We start from the raw sequence: 18886 nt of genomic DNA, 5'->3' as shown, positions 1-18886 counted from the left end.
GAGTTTTTTTCTTTCTTTTTTTTTATGATACTCTCATTTTTATTTTTTTTATTTGATATTTTATCTTTCTCTAATACCCTAAATACTTTTCGTTAGTGTCCGTCATTTATAATCTTAAAAAAATAAAAAATAATAAGTATCATTTAAAAAAGAAAAGTTTTTTTTAAGATAAATCATCCCTTTCAAATGGTAATCAAAAAGGTTAGGAGAGAGAAAAAACATGATAAAATTATATAAACATCTTAAATGAGGTATTTTTGGATTTTTTTTTTGCGTTATGAGATGATTTATTGAGGGAGAAAAAAAGGGGTAAAATTAAAAGATCACCTAAAATGAGGCATTTTTGGTATACATTTTCAATGTTATGATCAATAGAGATAGAGATGAGACGATTGGTATTAACAAAATAATACCAAAATCGGTAATAAAAGAGGTAAGAAGTCTTTGTTTACAAAAAAAAATGTTTAAATGATCATAATTTAATTAATAATATTGTCTTGTAAGAGTTCAAATGGATTATTGTTGTTGTAAGTAATTTTCTTATATCTTCTAGAAACTGCATATATATATATATATATATATATATATATATATATATATATATATATATATATATATATATATATATATATATATATGTCTCTACCAATTTTTCTACTTTACAAATCAATGAAGCAGTTGGAAATCAGAACAAAGCTACCCAAATCACAATCTTAAAAAACATTACATAATTTAAAGACATTTCCTGACTAGCCTCAAATGCCACAAATAAACAAAAAATTGTTAACCTATGTAAAGATTTTATTTTAATTAAAAACATAAGTTTAATACAATTAATATTTCTGATTGAGGTTTTATGAAGCTAATAACATTCCACACAATAATGATTTTAGATTAGCCATCTATCTTTCTGATTTTATGATCTAATGCCTGTGAAAACATTTCTTTACTTTCAACCCTTAAATATGCATAGAATATGTTAGCATCAAGAAAAATTCAATTCATTTGCACTCAAGAACTATAACTGCACTTCCCAATCACAAAGAATAAGTTTGTCGGGAGGCATTTGGTGACATAATATATTAAAATCACACTTAAAAAAAATATGAAATATGCTCTTATACAGTGTCACAAGGAGATACCGATGACACGACAAATTGCAAAGAACATGTTCTTGAATTCATTAAGTTACTAATGCACACTGCCACAGAAGAAAATTCGATTCCAAATAGATCAGAATATCATGGATGTCTTCCTTGAGGATAGTTACAGTTTGCAGGCATATGTTAAAACTGGTTATTTTTTGCACCATCCAAAGCAACAATTCTGTTGAAGAAAAAGAAGAAAGCGAAGAATAGTTAGATCAGACTGTTTTGTTTGACAATAAAAATTCAAACTGTTGCAACAAAATAGTAATATGTAATTTAGTCATGAACACATATTAAAGCTGTTGACCGTAAACATCTCTAAAATATAATTTATGCCCCTCATATTTGTTTGTTAGTAAATTTCTTTTATCATTAATGTCATCAAGGATTTCATTGTTTCATGAGACAATTAACAAAAAACTAAAGATAGCAGCTTGGATCAATAACTTTGTAATATCTAAAAGCCAAGACATGATCTAGTTTTGAATATCTTGAGAAAGTGACATCTAAGTAGAGAATTTATCAACCCATTAACTAATATGCATTAACCAAAATAGATGCTCCCATTTTCCTGGAAGTATTAGGACACTAAAGTTCACCTAGAGTAAACCATCAAGAGAAAGGAAAACCTAAGTGTCAAACACCTCTTGTATTACTGAATGCAAGTCAAGTACAATAATAAATATTATGATAAGAAGTGAGATTAAAATAAACTTATAAAAGTCTGATAGATATATTACTATCAATTTTAGCTTAAACATTCTAGCATGATGAGAGACCTCAAGTAGGAAAGGGTTACCCATGGATAGAATCAAAGGATTACATAGAGCCACCACACCTTGATGGGTCTTACATTGAAAATGAGCAAGATCATAATAGATTTATAAAGGTCTGATAGGTGAACTACAATCAATTTCACATTTTGGTCAATAGTTTAGGCCAAACAAGTTGATGAGTCATGGCCAAGTCATTACATGTTATCTTTCACAGCCACAATTCAGACTAAATAAAACAACAAAGTTAGGCAATTGACTTTTTGGAGCTTTCACTTAAGGATTTAGATCCATTATTGTAGCATATAAACAAGAGTAAGCTGCTTACCAAGGACCCACTCCTACGATCTTGGTCATTGACATAGACTGTATCATTGATCACCATGGCAGCTGATCCACTCTTTTTTTCCTCCCTCACTTTGTTAAATATGCCAGTAAAATTATCAGCTGACGAAGGATCGCTTTCATCCCACTCACCAAATCTTGGCACAGATGATCCTTTCTCAGGCTGTTCCAAAACAATACTACATATATCTGTACAGGATTGCATGTCGGCTTTTTGCTATAAAAAAATTGATCATTAGAAGAAAAGACTTACTGTTTCATCGCCTCGACCACCAGTCCTCATTCTCGATCTACCTGCAATATTTGAAGCAACCGCATGGCTACCTTCTGATGAACCCCTGGAAGGAGAAGAAACACCACCTCTAGTTGCAGCTTTCACTTGATAACGGGGATGAAGTGGAGAGCGCTCCACGCTATTCTCAGATTCACTGCTTATTCTGCCAGGCCTCTTATCACCATAATTTGGCTGATACCCATGTCTATGAATAGGGGATTTTGTGGTGGGTTTGTGTGTCACAGAACCATGATGAACAAGTGTCTCTGTGTGCCGGCGGGGTTCATCGTTGGGATTTGGGGCCTCCAAGTTTGCATTTGATGCTTCAGGGAATTTATGAGGATTGTTTGGTGTCACTACCTTCCCTTCACTTCCCTGCTTGTGAATAGCTTCAATATGCTGTGTGTAACGAACATTGCCATCACTTTCCACATTGCCAAGTTTAGAAATATGGGCATGTTGCTATGGTGAAACAAAACGGAACCTTGTGAATTTACAGGAAACAACTTTTTACTCATATTGAAAGCCAAACTGTTCATTACGCATGTTACATTGCCAATAAAAGGCACAAGCATCTTCAGTATTTTACATTTGAACAAAAACGTTACTTAAAAGCTTCTGAAAGAAATTTTACCCATTAGGGGGAAGCAAGCAAGCTAAAACATGCAAATCTTAAGATGATCACCTCATAAATCTACAAAGGATATCCAAAGAGATAAAAAAGAGGTGAGTAAAAGAAGGTTGATTTCGGCTGTTTTATGGGAAAAGAAGATGAATGTGCAAGTGGATGTTCTCCTTTATGCTGCAGTACTGAAATCTAACTCAGGCAAAGATCAGTAGATGAAAATGTTGATACTTCATGTATGACTTTGAATTAGACCATACTCACTCTGGAAGTAATACCAATTAATAAAGAATGACCAATATAATACAAAAGGTCACATTCGAAAGTACTGATCAGGAGAATAACAATTTTTTTCATAATCATAAAAAGAAAATAACTTAGGTTCTTTGTTTCTCTTCATGGAAGACTGAGCATGAAATCTGGAAAGTAGGATGATCAGACAGTATAGATATAAATTATAATAAAAGCTATAAGGTCTACATGCTACCAAGGTTTTCATGCAATTAAATGCAAAATTATGCGTATATAAGTGTTAGCTGCCTCTCTCTCTCTCTCTCTCTCTCTCTCTATCCTACTCAGACAGTATAGATATAAATTATAATAAAAGCTATAAGCTCTACATGCTACCAAGGTTTTCATGCAATTAAATGCAAAATTATGCGTATATAAGTGTTAGCTGCCTCTCTCTCTCTCTCTCTCTCTCTCTCTCTCTCTCTCTCTCTCTCTCTCTCTCTAGATATAAATTATAATAAAAGCTATAAGGTCTACATGCTACCAAGGTTTTCATGCAATTAAATGCAAAATTATGCGTATATAAGTGTTAGCTGCCTCTCTCTCTCTCTCTCTCTCTCTCTCTCTCTCTCTCTCTCTCTCTACCTAAATTCTGATTGGCCAAGATCAGGCTGTGAAAACTTGCCCCTTATTGCTGTTTGCCTCTCCACTGCCTAACTCTGGTGATCTAAAGTCACCATTGCTCACATGTAGTAGCCGTCAACCGGCAGTCTGCCACGCTTGGAAATAGGTCTGTGGTCGAAATTGCTCATCCGGCTAAAGTCAACACCACCCCAGTAATCTCAATTGACATTTTCCTTTTATACACCAAAATAATGGATGGCTGAGAATTTGATGCTCAACTTTTTTTTCCATATTTTTATTCATGGCAGACCCCAACCTAATAACAATCATGTCAAGTTCAATGGTGAACCTATAGGTCAGCAGATGGGTTGTTTTTGTTAGCATGGTTTTTCAGACAGCTGAGATCTGCCTTGTTGCACCAATTGTCATGAAAATAACAGGCAATCTTAGATGCAATGACCGTACATTCATTTGGTAAGCTATGCCTTCACTAATCTACTTGAAATTCTCAAATGATCAAGGAACCGAAGAAATCACGAGCCCTGACCACAGTCATGTCTTCATGTTTCTGGTTAATAATGTGATCTTCCCCATTTCAAATAAGCAGATACAGACCTATCTTTCAAACCCAGAAAATATTTCTGTCCATGATGTCAAAGCTACTTTTGGAACTTCAAATAGTAATAAATGAAGGATATCTGAAAAATCCTAAACTCATTCTTTCAATTTTCTGCTGCAACTCATCCCAACCAAACAAAATCCAGGAAATAGTTTCACACTGGGAGCTCAACCTTCAATTGCTATATGTACTTAATATTGTCCATATGTCTGAAAAGAACATTTGACCATATATAGCTTGCAAAAGCTCCACAAACTATTGTTCAAAGAGTTTTGGTTCATTAAAGTGGAATGAAAGATGGAACAGTTAAGACACAAGAAATCGACTTTGTAGCCTTGCAACTTCCTCCTACCTCACTAACATCTTTTTCCTAGAACCTGTTACTCCTTCGAAAATGAAAGTAAGTTATTGATGAAAAATATAAGATAAAGGGCAAAAACCAAAATTTAAAGGTTAAATTTACAACTTTTATTAGTAAAAGCATTCTAAAAGACAGCATTTGTGAGACTATGTATGCCTCAACTCATGATTAAACATAATTTAGCTGCAAGCGAATATGTTCTTTTAGAAAAATGGAATCATGACAAAAGAAATTCTAGAAATTTCATATATGTATGGAATTAACTGCCTATTAAAAGTTCAGCCACAAACATTCGAACCAAGTCTTGAAAGCTTGTGTCGGTAATTACTCAATAGTCACCAAGAGGATACAGAATATTAAGATGTAATTCAAATTATCAAGAAGGGAAATACTAAAACAATCAACTTCAACAAGCACTGGAATCAACAGAAGGGACATCAGAATTCCTATGCTGACTAATGAATTGCAAGAAATAGGGATACGATCATCACAATAAACCAGACAATTCGAAGCGATAACAAGGATAAAAAACAAATCCTTCAACACTGTCACCTCAACTACAGCGACCATCACTGTCCAGAGGCTACAACAAGAGCCCAATTATACTCCAATAACCACAATCTCCAATAAACTACTTGAAATACGAACATAGAAAGTAAAATTGGACAAATAAGACATCGAAACACACAAAACAATCACTAAGATCACGAGTTCCTTACTTCCCATGGATTCTGGAGGCAAGATAAAATGAGGAAACGTCAAGAAACAAGCTACAGGATGAAGCCAAAAGCACTCACCTCCATCTCCACGCCTTGAGATCTCTCCTTCTCGCCAATCTTGGACCCAGGGAGACGGACTGGACTACCCTAAAGAAAGATCAGAATCGCCTTCTAGAGGAGGCGATACGGACGAAATTCCGACCGAGATCCGAGTAATAAACGATCGAACAGAAAGGAGGGGGGTGGTGACCGGTGGAAGAAGAGACGGGGGAAGGAATTGACACGACAAGGCGGCGGACTCGTTTGACGTTTCGGATGCCGGCTTCCTCACTCATCCTCATCCTTTACAGGAATAATTGGCGGACAACTGTCGTCGCTATTATCTTACTAATGGAGCTTTGTTGAAGGTACGTAATTAGGGATGAAGATGATCTCTTTCACTGTGCTGGAAATCTCGTCGCTGAGTGTAAGAACAGAGCGCTGCTGAGGGAAAGATGAATTATGTGAGAAAAATAATCCAGATTAAAAATTTTGGAGAATATGTAGCTCAGTCGATTCTATAAAATGCTCAATCATTAAGCTTACAATAAACCTAAAAGTATTCAAATATATGATAATAAAAAATCTAAAAATTCCATTTTGAAGTGATTTTTTTTTTACTTTTAAGCAAAAAAAAATTAAATCCTACATTGGTGGGGTTGTTTTGAAGCTATTTTTAGGTTTTATTGAAAATACTTTAACTTGCATTTGTAGATTTATTGAAACTTGTTTTCTAGGAAATAAATACAATTATAAACGATGAATGCCGACCAGATAATTCAGCTTTTTGATCGAATTGACAAGTACCAATCTGTACGTATCAATCCAATCAGAACACTTCAAAATATGTTGAAATGTGATGTAAAGCTGAACACATCTGACACAATAATGTTGGCATTGACCAATTGAGGGCACAAAAATTTGCACAAGAAACACATGGGAAGGAGGACCATAAATAAGATCAGCTTGCAAGCAATCTAGAAATCGTTGGCACACATCTGATCCTGTTCTCGATTCTGTTTTGACCTTTTTGCTCACCATAGATTGAAAATGGAGCCAGGTTTGACTATTTTGCATCAGACCTAACAACCTAGAATTTACGGATGGGATGTTCTAATGGCTGACTTCGGCAGTGACACCAATAATAATAGCGTATCAAATGTCCATGTGATAAATGTTCGGTATCTAAAGAGTATCGCTCATTAACAAAATAATACTACTGCATCACAACCAATAATAATGGGGCATATTCATCATCTTTGTCAATTCGGAGCTTTGTTAATCCAACCATGTTTTTTTCTTGCAACATCACCTTAGATGAATTGCTTCAAAAATTCAGTAGCTACTAGGCGTCCTCTTGTGTTCACCGACAGTTTTAGTTCACTGATCTCCTTGTCAATATCCTGCATCATGAAGAATTAGAGATTAGAATATCACAAAGATAGATGTTATTGGCAAAAGAAGAAAAGAAAAGTAGTTGATTACCTCCATAAACTGCACGATGAAATCTATAAGCTTGTGCTTGTGCATGTCTTCACAGTGGTAGTTTGTTATGAGAAAACTAATATCATATCCCTGCAGAAATTTCAAGGTATTATGAGACAGCATTCATTATCACAAGTAATTGGACAAATCAAATTGTATAGATAAACAAAAAGTTTAATAGTAGAAGTGGCTGGAGAAGAGTAAGTTCAACATTAGTGACAATTGGTGACTAGCCTGAGCAATAAATGAAGTCGAACTACACCAAGATTTAGCAATGGTTTACGGTAAATTCAAACTTTTGGACAGTGAAGTGACCCCAAACTGATTCAGAAGAAACCAGTCAATTAATGTAACTGAACTGACCAAAGCAGAAAAAAAATGGATGAATAAAGTGTGGCTTGGTTAGTCAAACCAACCAAGCCACACTTTCAACCCAGAGTGAAGCATTATTTACCATAGAAAACCAGGTCTGGTTCATACTTCATAGCAGAACCAACCCCAACAAATAACTGTAACCCTTAACCCTGTGTCATCTGACGGCAAGCCCCATATCCCTCAGGAATGCTACCACTGTCCCTTCTCCCTCACCCCAGATTGCCATTTGCTACTCCCATGGAAGATCTTGGAAAATAAGAAGCCCAGTATGGCACACCCACTTTGGCATTTTACTAAATAATTTGATACATAATCTTCAACAAATATAGTTCTCTGAAGTCTAATGTTAGGATTCCTTAATTTTAGGGATTTGATATTAACATTTATTTTCCTATTTAGTTTTTTCTAGTTATGGTAGGATTTTTTGAGTTTTTCCTAATTATGTTAGTAGTCCTTTGATATAGCAAATTAGGAATTGCTATTTTTATTTTTATTAGAAATCCTAGTCCTAGTTGGCTAAGGATTAAATAACTCTCTATATATGCAATGCCTTTCGTTATTTTTCTCAAACAATCAAATAACTCAAAGTCTTTGGCCAACTTGGAGGTTGATCCCCTCGAAGCGATCAAATCCCTATCTATTTTCTTAGATAAAAGTATAAAACCCTAGGGTTTTATCATCTATTATCAGAGCAACATTCCTAAAATTCTTGTGGTGTTTCCTCGATCTCCTCTCCAATGTTGCCACAGGCCCCAACGCTCACGCCGCCAACGACGACTTCACCTTCAACCCCAAGTAAGCACTGCTCATGCCCTTGACCCAAAATCAAAAACAAAACTTAGGAATTACAAACCTACAATTATACGAAATGACTATTGACAATTCTATGAAAGCCCTATTTGAAGTCTTGGAAGCAAAAAATTGAGAGTACTGTCACGACCTTAGCTGGTTTTGCCTAAGGCGTGCGGCACCCTCGCGCGTCCGTCCGCAAATGTCAGCCTCCCCGAAGCCTCCCATTGTCCCTTAGGACCAACAAAAGAGAGAACGGGTTAAAGAGAACGCCTCAATCGGGATCCACAAGCAAACATGTCCGAAAAACACTTCATAGACAATGCAAATTACAAACAGACTTTACAAGCTCTGAATAGTTGCACAACAAAGGGTAAAATGGTCCATTACAGACCGAAAAGCTCTCGCACGTGTCCACATGACACAACCTTTATTTACAAGCCTAAAGAGGCCACCAACCCAACTAACATTGGACTATTTAGCCTTCGGCCGCCCCTCTACCTGCTGTACAAGGTATAAACATGCCAAAAGACAACGGACAGACATAAGCATTACATCCAACATCATGTTCTAGAAGTTTGTCCGTTACATTCTCCCCCACTTATCCCTTCGACGTCCTCGTCGAAGCCTTTGTGAACACTGCAACTCTTCGCCTTTGCTGAGTCTTCAATCTTCCGCTCCAGCTACAATGCGCCTCCTGGCTCCCAGCTGCTCTCCGCTGCTGTTTTTGAGTAGTCGAATCTTTGATCCGCCATGCTACTTCAACTCACCAATGACTCTGACTCTGGTGTGGGGTTGGCTGAGTTGTGTTGATCCTTGTCGATTCTTGCGGATCCACCAAATGAAGGAAAAGACCATCTTTACTGCGCTAGTCTCTCAAAATTTCCACATGCTGCTTGAACTGGGTGGATGCTTGTTGGAGCTTTAACGAGCATCGCCTCGCAAACTTCTGAAGTTTTGGGTCCTTCCTCCACAAAATCTGCTCATTGACTCTTCTTTCAGTTAGTTGTCACATCCAAGTAGGTTCGCATCACTTCCGCTTTCGATTGGCATTTCGTTGGGAAATGAAGCGGACAATCTACTCTCAGTAGCACTGATCACCGTTGGTGAGGATTTGACAACTATTGTCTTCCATTATCTTCGAAGGGTCTTTGAACTTATGCAGAGCTCCTCTGCTGGATAGATAAGAGAACTGGGGTACTCGGTTTCGCCCATTCTCTTAAGAGTTGAGAAGGCAAAGGTTACTTTGACTTCGCCCACCTCCTCGAGGTTGTACTTCATGCATCGAGCTGGTTACTGGTCTTCACCTGCTCTTTGCTCACACTTCTGAAGCACTTGAAGTGTTTGCACTCCTTGCGTTGAGTTAGCTACTGTGATTCACCTTCTCAATGCCATCGAACTTCTGGAATGCGGGAAGTTTTCACCCCAACTTGGAGTAATTCTCTGATAGATGAGGTCGCCTCTGGGATTGTACCGTCTTCTCCATCAACCTTGCCGCCTACTCCACTGAGTAGCAAAGGTACAGCACCGCGTACTGCCTGCTTCGTTCCTTGGTCGTGCACTCTTGCATGACCCGAAGTCCTTCACTTACGGCTATCTTGATGAGAAACTTGTTGACACCGGTCTTACGAAGTTTCTTGGCCTCTGCCCTTCAGCCTTGTCTCGGTACTTGGAGATTGTCTCTGCATACTCCACCTCCTCGGCCCTTTTCACGACCAAGCGCTCTCCCTCCATGAGAGCAAGGGATCCATGACTTGCACGGAAGTCCCGCCTCTGCGGTACCATGGCGCTGCCATGCCCATGGCCCTACTATCCGTCGCCTCGCCTCTGTATCCCTTTTCTTCACAATCAGTAGAGATGTCTCCGTGGCACTCCTCCGAGTCCACCTCCATTCTAACTGATGCTGGATTTTGGGTAGCTAAGTCCCTCTGGACTCGTCGTCGCTTCCTCGCCCCTTTCGACCCTCTGCTTCAACACCTCTGTGTTCTCCAAGCAGTCCGTTTGGTCGATGGAAAGACAGACTGCAACTCCCATGCATGGCCTCTGCCATCACGTTGTAGAGTTTGCACCGATTCTGTTCTCCTTAGCTTCCTTGGTAGCAACGTTCGCTTACTCGACCTTGTCCTCTGACTTGTCGGGCTCCCTTAAGCGAATATGAGCTCTGGAGAAGTCCAACTCTCCAGCTGCTTCGATCATACCTCTGCATGATCAAGTCCCTCCCATGGAACTCACTAGTACTTGCATTCGAACTTTTCCCTTGGTGGAACCCAGACCCCATATGCTAATGACCAAGGTTTTCATCCGATGCAAAATTCGGTGCACGCCCGGAAGACCCGCCTCTGCGGTACCATGGCCTTCACTTCTTGAATCCATAGCCCTTCCTGCCGTCGTATTGTTCACCAAAGCGGAGCTCCCAGTAGCTCCCGATCATACCTCCATATGATCTCATCCCTCACGGGACAGATTGTGTGTATCGCATTGCCACGAACTGTTCTACCACGATCCGCTGCACCATGTCGCCTCCTGGTGACATCTCCATTGCATTCTGATCCTTGTGGAATAAACTCGAATTGTGAACCCTCCATGTGTGGCCTCTGCCAATACATCGCAGGGTCCCTTCCACCTTCGATTTTGTTCGCTCCTCTGGCAATCGACCTTCATCCACCCACTCCTGGGTCACACCTAGATGAAGCACCGCTCTAGGACAGTCCGTCGCCTAGTAGCTCTCGAAGTCCACCGACTTCACTGTAATCTGTGCACCATTGTCTGGATCCTGGGCCTCTGCCCCTACCAGCACAATCTCCGCTGCGCACCGCTTCCTTCATAGCAACTTGAATGGCAACACTGTGGCATATTCTTCAAGAGTACCCACCTCTGCGTCCTCTTGCCCCGTGCTAAGGCCTTCTGAACCCAACTTCGCCTCCGCAAGTTGAGTCGCCTTAGTTCCTCCATCAAATGCTCCTCCGAGATAAGGTGCATGTGCCCAGAAGCTCCCTTCGTCTTTGGCACCATGCAAGATGAGTCTGCTCCGTCAGAATGAAGGACCCATGGAACAACATGATCCTACCCTTGCCTCTACAAGAGTTCATGTCTTTGACCTCTGTCTAAGGAAAGCACTGTGCTTCTGCTCCATGTTCCAACTTCTCTGCTGGCTCCCTTCGGGCGGCTTGGGTACTTCGCCAAGTTACACCCAAGTTGCTCCGCTCCTCGTTTTTGCATTGAGTCGATGGTGGCCCTCGCGCCCACCATTCCACGGGTCAGCCCTCCCTAGAGTCCGATCTCCATATCGACTCTAAGTGTGCCTTCATTTAAGTTGCTTCAGGTCACTCCCCCACTTGATCTCGCAATGCATCCACCAATGCATTCTCTCGAGCGAGATCATGCGGCAACTCCTCGCTGCTTGCTCGGTCCATTGAGCTTCGTGGAGTTGTTGTTTGTGAGGTACTCCTCCTCAACATGTGAAGTCCGTCTTACATGATTCTCCCTCTGGAGAGCCAAGACTTATCCCCTCCTGGATAACTGTCTCGTTGGAGCAACATCTCTCTTCGTTTCGGAGACCACCATCCCCTTGGACTACTCTGATCTGCTGAACAAACTGTGCATTGTTCTGCCTCTTGCAAACGCACTTGCTAGATTGCGCCTCCACGTCAATACAGCCACTGCTGCACCCCTCAAGGCCTAGCACCATGCTGAACTCGTTGCACACTTCAGCCTCTTCCGGACGTATCCTTCGCATGCCGAAGAGAAAGTTTCAATGCTCCATGGCGCCGAGTCTCGGTTGCCTTGGGATGGCCACGAACATTCCATCGTCCGCATACAAGCCCATGCATGAGTACCAAATTCTTCGAGTTAGCAATTCCCCTCACCTCTGTGAGCTTTGCACAACTCTTTCGGTCGCTGAGCAACTCATTCCACTTTGCATGGTCTCGTCCTTCGCCAAGCGCCTCGCTTGCCTTGAGTACCATCAAGTAAAGTTGTCAACGTTGAGCCGTAGCTCAAACTCAGCCATCCCAACCTTTGTGCGCTCCAAATTCTTCCAAGCTTGCTTGTTCTCGTGGTGCCTCTTGCGCGAAGGGTTGGCCATTCCTCTGAATGCCAATCTCAGATGCTCGCTCCTCTGAGCGACTCTTTTCCCTACATCTCCATGCCCGTTTTCCCTCAAACGGTCGCGCGTGTGCTGACTGCCCTCAACGCAGCCCCGCTAGGTCCCCCACGTTTGCATGTCAAGTGTTTCTATGAGTGCTTGTCCCGCTCTGATACCATAATGTCACGACCTTAGCTGGTTTTGCCTAAGGCGTGCGGCACCCTCGCGCGTCCGTCCGCAAAGGTCAGCCTCCCCGAAGCCTCCCATTGTCCCTTAGGACCAACAAAAGAGAGAACGGGTTAAAGAGAACGCCTCAATCGGGATCCACAAGCAAACATGTCCGAAAAACACTTCATAGACAATGCAAATTACAAACAGACTTTACAAGCTCTGAATAGTTGCACAACAAAGGGTAAAATGGTCCATTACAGACCGAAAAGCTCTCGCACGTGTCCACATGACACAACCTTTATTTACAAGCCTAAAGAGGCCACCAACCCAACTAACATTAGACTATTTAGCCTTCGGCCGCCCCTCTACCTGCTGTACAAGGTATAAACATGCCAAAAGACAACGGACAGACATAAGCATTACATCCAACATCATGTTCTAGAAGTTTGTCCGTTACAGTACGTCGCAAGAAACTCTTAATAATTTAAAAAAGAGTTTGCTTGAGAGTTTTAGAAAAAATCAACAAGATGGAAGTTCGACTTCTGCTAGTAAATAACTTGACTAATTTGAAGTCACAGGAAGAGGTTACTAAGAGCATGATAATGACTACCCTCGTATGAAAGTAGAATTTCCTAGATGGGAAGATAGAGATCCAAACAGTTTAATTTCTAGAGCAGAGAAATTTTTTCACTTTCATAAAACTTCAAAAGATTCTAAAGTGGAAATAGCTTCAATCCAATTATATGAGAATGATATTCAATGATATGATTGGTATGAAACCTATCATAGAGTTCCCTCATGAGAGCAGTTCAAGAAAGAACTTCTTGTTCATTTTAGACTATCCGAATATAAGAATGTTGGTGGGCAGCTTGCCAAGATTCGCTAGACTTCTACTATGTTATAGTATCAAAGTCAATTTGAACGACTATCAAATCAGGCTAAAGATTGGTCTAAAAATAAATTGGTGGGAACATTCATTGGAGGTTATAATTCAGACATTCGTTATAAAGTTAAGGCTCACCAACCTCGCACTATAATAGTTGCAATTTCTTTTGCACGATTGTATGAAGAAAAAATTAACATGGAAAATCGCTGAACCAGGAGTGTTAATAAACATGTGACTAGCAAGTCAACTACTCCAACCATTCCTAATTGAAATCCTAATACTAGAAGACTGACCCAAGAGGCACTCAAAGAACGATCAGCAAAGGGATTGTGCTAGCATTGTGATGAAAAGTGGAGTAGGGAGCATCGATGCAAGTAATGAAAACTTTTGATGATTAAACCAATTGAGAAGGAACCAGAGATTGAGGTTGTAGACTCTAATCATGAAGGTACTAATAATGATGAGATTGTTGAACCTGTTACACATACAATTCATACATTAGCTGGCTACTCTAATTCTCAAACTATGAAAGTTAAAGGACTTTGAAACATCAGTCTGTTACTGTTTTGATTGATACTAGTAGCACCAACAATTTTATGGATAGCAATGTTACTGTGCAATTGGCCTATCACATTGAACGTTTTGATAAGTTTGAGGTGAATGCTGTTGATGGGTGAATTTCAACTTGTGTGTTCTATTTCACATCTTAGCTTTTCCCCTATTTCCATTTTGCCATTCAGAATAATTTACTTCAAATCAATAGTGCTTCTAAACAAATAGTTCCTCTCTTTGTCATCAACTTACATTTTACTGATTTACCTTAATCTTGTTATTGTTTTAGTGAAACTGCTGATTTAAGGTATCATTTTTTTTAACTATTGATGTCACCACCTTTGAGGTCCTGACCTTCCACCTGAGGAGAGGGTCAGTTACAACCTTCTTTTACCACTGAGATAACCAAGAAACCAGAAACCTAGACCATCAAACTAATTAACCATGGCTTTTGTCAACCAATTAAATTGGTTCAATTACAATAAAATTAATTCAGCTTATTATCACAGTCTGGTTTACCGGACCGTTAGCAGCATGTGACCATGTTATCGAGGACTTAACACAAAAACTGTGCACAGACATGTCCTACAGCGCGAGATCTAACTAAACTCATCGAACATTACTCTAGTTAATGTCAGCCTCACCATGAGATGAAGAATAAACGATTGATAGATTCTAAAAGTTAATTAACATCTGGAAACTCATAAAAGACGATATAGAAACAAAAGCGTACATCTACTGAATGTGCCTCAGAAAAATATTGAACTTTGAAGCGACCAAGTATAGAATTAATAACCTGCACTGGCTTTCTTCTCAGAACTTGGAATGACTCTGCCCTCATTGATAAAAACCGAAGAAACTTCTTGGCAAGGATGTTCTCAAGCTCGTCTGCCTGCTTCACCTGAACAAGAGAGAGAGAGAGAGAGAGAGAGAGAGAGAGAGAGAGATAAAATTGTGTGAATGTATATGTTCACTTCAGCAGAAATGCTTTCTATTTTTCACATAAAAATATGGAATCTGAAATCATGGAAAAAAATGATCAAGAAGTTAAAAGTAAATAGCTCTGTTATACATTATCAGTAAAATACCTCAACTTAAAAATATTTTTAAGGAATAATAGAGTATTACAAAATCTAATACGATTTCATGTCCAAACTAAAGAAATAAGTTGCTAGAAGGTGTCATTTGGGTTTTGTATTGCAATATTTGGAATGACAATCTCTGTCCAAATTCTAGGTGCTGATGTGTTAAAATCATTTATAGTATGCTTTCCTAAAATGTAATAGCCTATGACTTATCTAGTTCCACATAGATCCTAAAACTTGCACAATTCAACTCTAATTTTGCAATACTAGTTACAGTTTATTGATGTTTTCACCCAAATTAACTGCTTTTCAACTAAAACCAGTAATCTGCCAATGTAAGATACTTTTGCCCAAATCTCGTCAATTTTTCAACTGAAACAATTTAATTACAGCTGAAAATTCAAAGTTTGACTAATAAAGAGTTTGACTCGTACTATACATTTGTCACAGAGGCACGAAGGCAACAAACTGTCCATCCAGTTGAACAACAAGGACCATGTCATTAAATCTTGTTTACTAGCCAATCAATTACATACACATGAATGCAGTTCAATACTTTAAAAACATACCACTTATCCAGCAAAAAGGTAAAGGAAAGAAATTGTTGTTTGAACTTTGAGACAAGATATTAAATCTCGGTCAGTTATGTAATCTACCAGATTAATACAGTACAGATACCACCAGGAAATATACCTATCTGTACAACCCAGTATAATATGAAAAAATAGTTAAAAAAATATCGACTGGTACTGGGCCATCCTTGGTCAGAAGGTATTTGAAACCATGGTCTGAAGAACAATAAAAGCTCCACGAACTAGCCATCCAACCATACCTTCAAGCTTATACGAATAGAATTAATTGATGTCTCTATCAAGCACTTCTCTGCCTCATTGCGGCATATTAGTACCTGTAACATAAATTAAAAAAGAAATAACTGTGCATTTTCTTGATGAACTTAAAAGTTTAAAATTTTTCATTATATTGACAGAACAAGATTTATAACTATACAAAAAAATCATAAATTTGGCTATGAGACATTACATCAAAAAAAAAAAATTCCGTCTTCCAATTAACAATGATTGAAATAGGGAATATTTAAAAAATAAAATTACCAAAGAAATCAAAATAAAAGCATTTATGTCAATAACAATAAAAAGACAATGTTACCAAGGAAAAGGTTAAACTAATTCTTGTTCTCACTGAATTTTTTCAAAGACTACAAGACCTACAGTATATAAATGGAAGTTATTTTAGCCACCGATGAATCCATTAAACATTAAACAAAAGAACAACTAGGAATACAACCTTCAGACCTTGCTATTGTGACAGGAGGTCTTGAACAATATCCTATATGGTAGCTTGCTTGCACATAAGTTAGCAAGTAATCATAAATTATTTAGGTACAATGCTCTGCTCTTGGGGATAAAGCATATATAATGAGAAGAAAGGGAGGTGATGGAATTTAAGGACGTAATACTATGGCCAAGATAGAAAAAGACATTGATGAAGATGTAAACGTTCATACCATGCCTTAATGTTTTTCTTAATATATAACAACTGATAGACACGCTTAAATGCTGAAATGCCCCATCCCATGTAAAAGTTCATCAAACAACAACCTCCTATGTTTTTGGTAAATAGTTTTTTGCTGAAATACTTCATCTCCGAGATTAGGATTCACATAAATTTCTTATCACATTCACATAAATGCCATAAAAGCCAGAAGAGAAGAAACAACCAAGTAGGATTCTCTTCTTGTATCAATCGAGTAAAATTCATTGTTAACCATTCTGTTCATTCATCATTGTAAGGTTCTACCAATGCAAGAATATGGAACCATGATGCACAATAATACTTTACCGGATTCAATAGGAGTTCTGGACTTGTCCTGCAGAAGGTAAAAGATATATCAGATCTTTCAGAATAATCATATTCTAGGCCGCATTAATCAATTAAAATAAAATGATGGATCAGAATTCCTGAACAGAATATCAAACAGATTTTCCAGTCCAAAAATAGATTTCATGACCAGCATCATAGGCTTTCTCACAAAACATAAGCTGAAAACAAGAAAAAAGTGATGCAACAAAATCAACCTTCAAGGATTGATACATTCAATTCAAATCCTAGAACCTAAGCGCAGTCCCTTTGAAGATTAATTTTTAACAATTCGTGAGATACTTTTACTGTATTTATGAGTTATTTTTATCTTGACAAAATGAAATATTCGAAGGCTTCATAACAACCAAATATGAGGACCTGTTTCTTTATAGGAAAAGAGAACTAATGTAGTCTGGATCACCTTATAAAGATCAGGATTGATTCAAAATTGAATCCTAGGATCTAGGCTGAATAAATAAGAATCTAAGAGTCACAATCAATCAAAACTACATTTTTACCCCTGATTTTTGGGTACTTCCATTGTTCTTCACCCTTTTTTTTAACATAAAGGGTACAAAAACTAGTATAAGGTATTATGAGTTTTTAAAACTGGAATAAGGAACTACAAGTCTATTTTGAGCTTGGGAGAAAAGCAATTAATAGATCAATTCTTGGTTGTTGCTAAAAGCTCCAACATGTCTTAGTTTAGACACAAGCAGGTGCTAGCAGTCTATTTAGTGGCAATTGTGGCTGACTTTATGAGGTGTATGGTGCATTTTTTTAAGAAAATATCTTTTGAGCCCAGCGGGCCCTATCAAATCTATTTTTCTCACTCTTTTATTCTTCCAACTTAAACAATTGCTTTCTCTGTATTAACTTTTCTTTTTATACCCATTTAATCACCTTCATTTACTTTTGCTTGTTATGAGATGCTTATTAGTTACCAGCCAGACCACTCTGCCTTTGCACAGTAAAGCATTGTGCCATATGAACGGATAGAATAAATAAAATCAGCCATGAGGACATCCATGTATGTTTATGTATTCAAAAAGATGAATCCAGGTGACAAATAGACAAGATCAAGACTACAAATATCTAATAAATATCTATTATGATGCATAGGCTATAGTTGTCACACGATAAAATTAGAAACCAAGTTTGTAAACCATTTAACCGATTAACACTTGTCCTGTCAATATCAGATACAAAGATGAAAAATATGTACTGGAAGAGTTCAAGAAAGTTTGACAGGAGACAGTAAACTTCGACACCAGATTGATACTCTATTTCCTACCAAGACATAGTAAGCTGAATTTCTCACCACCCACTCCCTTAATTTCCATGCAAAAACTATTATTAACCTATCAGCTACATTTAACATGCATAAATTAGTTGCTACATTATCACTCATTTGATTAATTTTTCACTTTTTTTCATTATCTGGCAGCCATAAAGGAAAAGGTTGCCCAGATAGAGGCCATGTTCCAATATGAACATGAAAGGCAACCGATACTTACTTCAGTTCGACTTCTGGCTTGTTATGTCTTTCGACTTCTTGACAAGGGAAATTCTACAAAGGAACCAACAAAATACAGAATAAGTTATAGCTATATGAATTGTTAAGAACAAACAGAATGAAGAATAATTATTTGAAACTGATTTTTAAAGTTAAACCATGTTTTCCTCATCATCACAAAGTGCTAAAAAATAACTAAGCAAACTCTTTGAAGAACTCATATGCGCTCAGAAAACAAAAAGATTCTAACAAACTCTAAATGGTAACAGGACATTCCTCTAAAACTGTAGGCATTCCAAGAACA

General features: G+C 38.3%; 2 protein-coding genes across 3 annotated transcripts in view; both read right to left on the bottom strand.

Annotated features, from left to right (window-relative positions):
- Positions 1 to 1051: 1051 nt before the first annotated feature.
- LOC135581948 (RPM1-interacting protein 4-like) lies at positions 1052 to 6117 on the bottom strand. 2 transcript variants are annotated; one of them, XM_065128050.1, is made up of 4 exons: positions 5798 to 6117; positions 2520 to 3002; positions 2250 to 2429; positions 1052 to 1326 (listed from the first exon to the last, which is right to left on the bottom strand). In XM_065128050.1, exons 1-4 carry the CDS (start codon positions 5801 to 5803, stop codon positions 1297 to 1299), a joined length of 699 nt encoding a protein of 232 aa, XP_064984122.1. In that variant the 5' UTR covers positions 5804 to 6117; the 3' UTR covers positions 1052 to 1296. The 2 variants fall into 2 exon arrangements, with proteins under 2 accessions (XP_064984122.1, XP_064984123.1); XM_065128051.1 differs by having other exon boundaries at positions 2520 to 2939; positions 5798 to 6104.
- A 776-nt stretch (positions 6118 to 6893) lies between these two features.
- Positions 6894 to 18886, bottom strand: part of LOC135624440 (actin-related protein 2/3 complex subunit 4) — a 12759-nt gene continuing 766 nt past the window's right edge. The window contains exons 3-8 of the mRNA XM_065128049.1: positions 18584 to 18636; positions 17046 to 17073; positions 16018 to 16092; positions 14897 to 15001; positions 7244 to 7333; positions 6894 to 7161 (exon numbers count right to left, since the gene is read on the bottom strand). Of these exons, the coding sequence (XP_064984121.1) occupies positions 7072 to 7161; positions 7244 to 7333; positions 14897 to 15001; positions 16018 to 16092; positions 17046 to 17073; positions 18584 to 18636 (441 nt within the window). The 3' untranslated portion in view covers positions 6894 to 7071. The remainder of the gene's footprint in view (positions 7162 to 7243; positions 7334 to 14896; positions 15002 to 16017; positions 16093 to 17045; positions 17074 to 18583; positions 18637 to 18886) is intronic.

This window comes from Musa acuminata, chromosome BXJ2-10 (genome assembly GCF_036884655.1).
Source record: "Musa acuminata AAA Group cultivar baxijiao chromosome BXJ2-10, Cavendish_Baxijiao_AAA, whole genome shotgun sequence".
NCBI classification, from domain to species: Eukaryota; Viridiplantae; Streptophyta; class Magnoliopsida; order Zingiberales; family Musaceae; genus Musa; species Musa acuminata.
The sequence above is the reverse complement of the archived record's forward strand: the minus strand, read 5'-3'. Positions and strand labels throughout refer to the sequence as shown.

What these genes read in the sequence shown, in the direction of transcription:
- LOC135581948 (XM_065128050.1), bottom strand. An exon ending in GTGGTCGAGGCGATGAAACA is followed by an intron (nt 2,430 to 2,519) that starts GTAAGTCTTTTC and finishes GTTTTGGAACAG; the next exon opens with CCTGAGAAAGGATCATCTGT. An exon ending in ATCGTAGGAGTGGGTCCTTG is followed by an intron (nt 1,327 to 2,249) that starts GTAAGCAGCTTA and finishes TTTCTTCAACAG; the next exon opens with AATTGTTGCTTTGGATGGTG.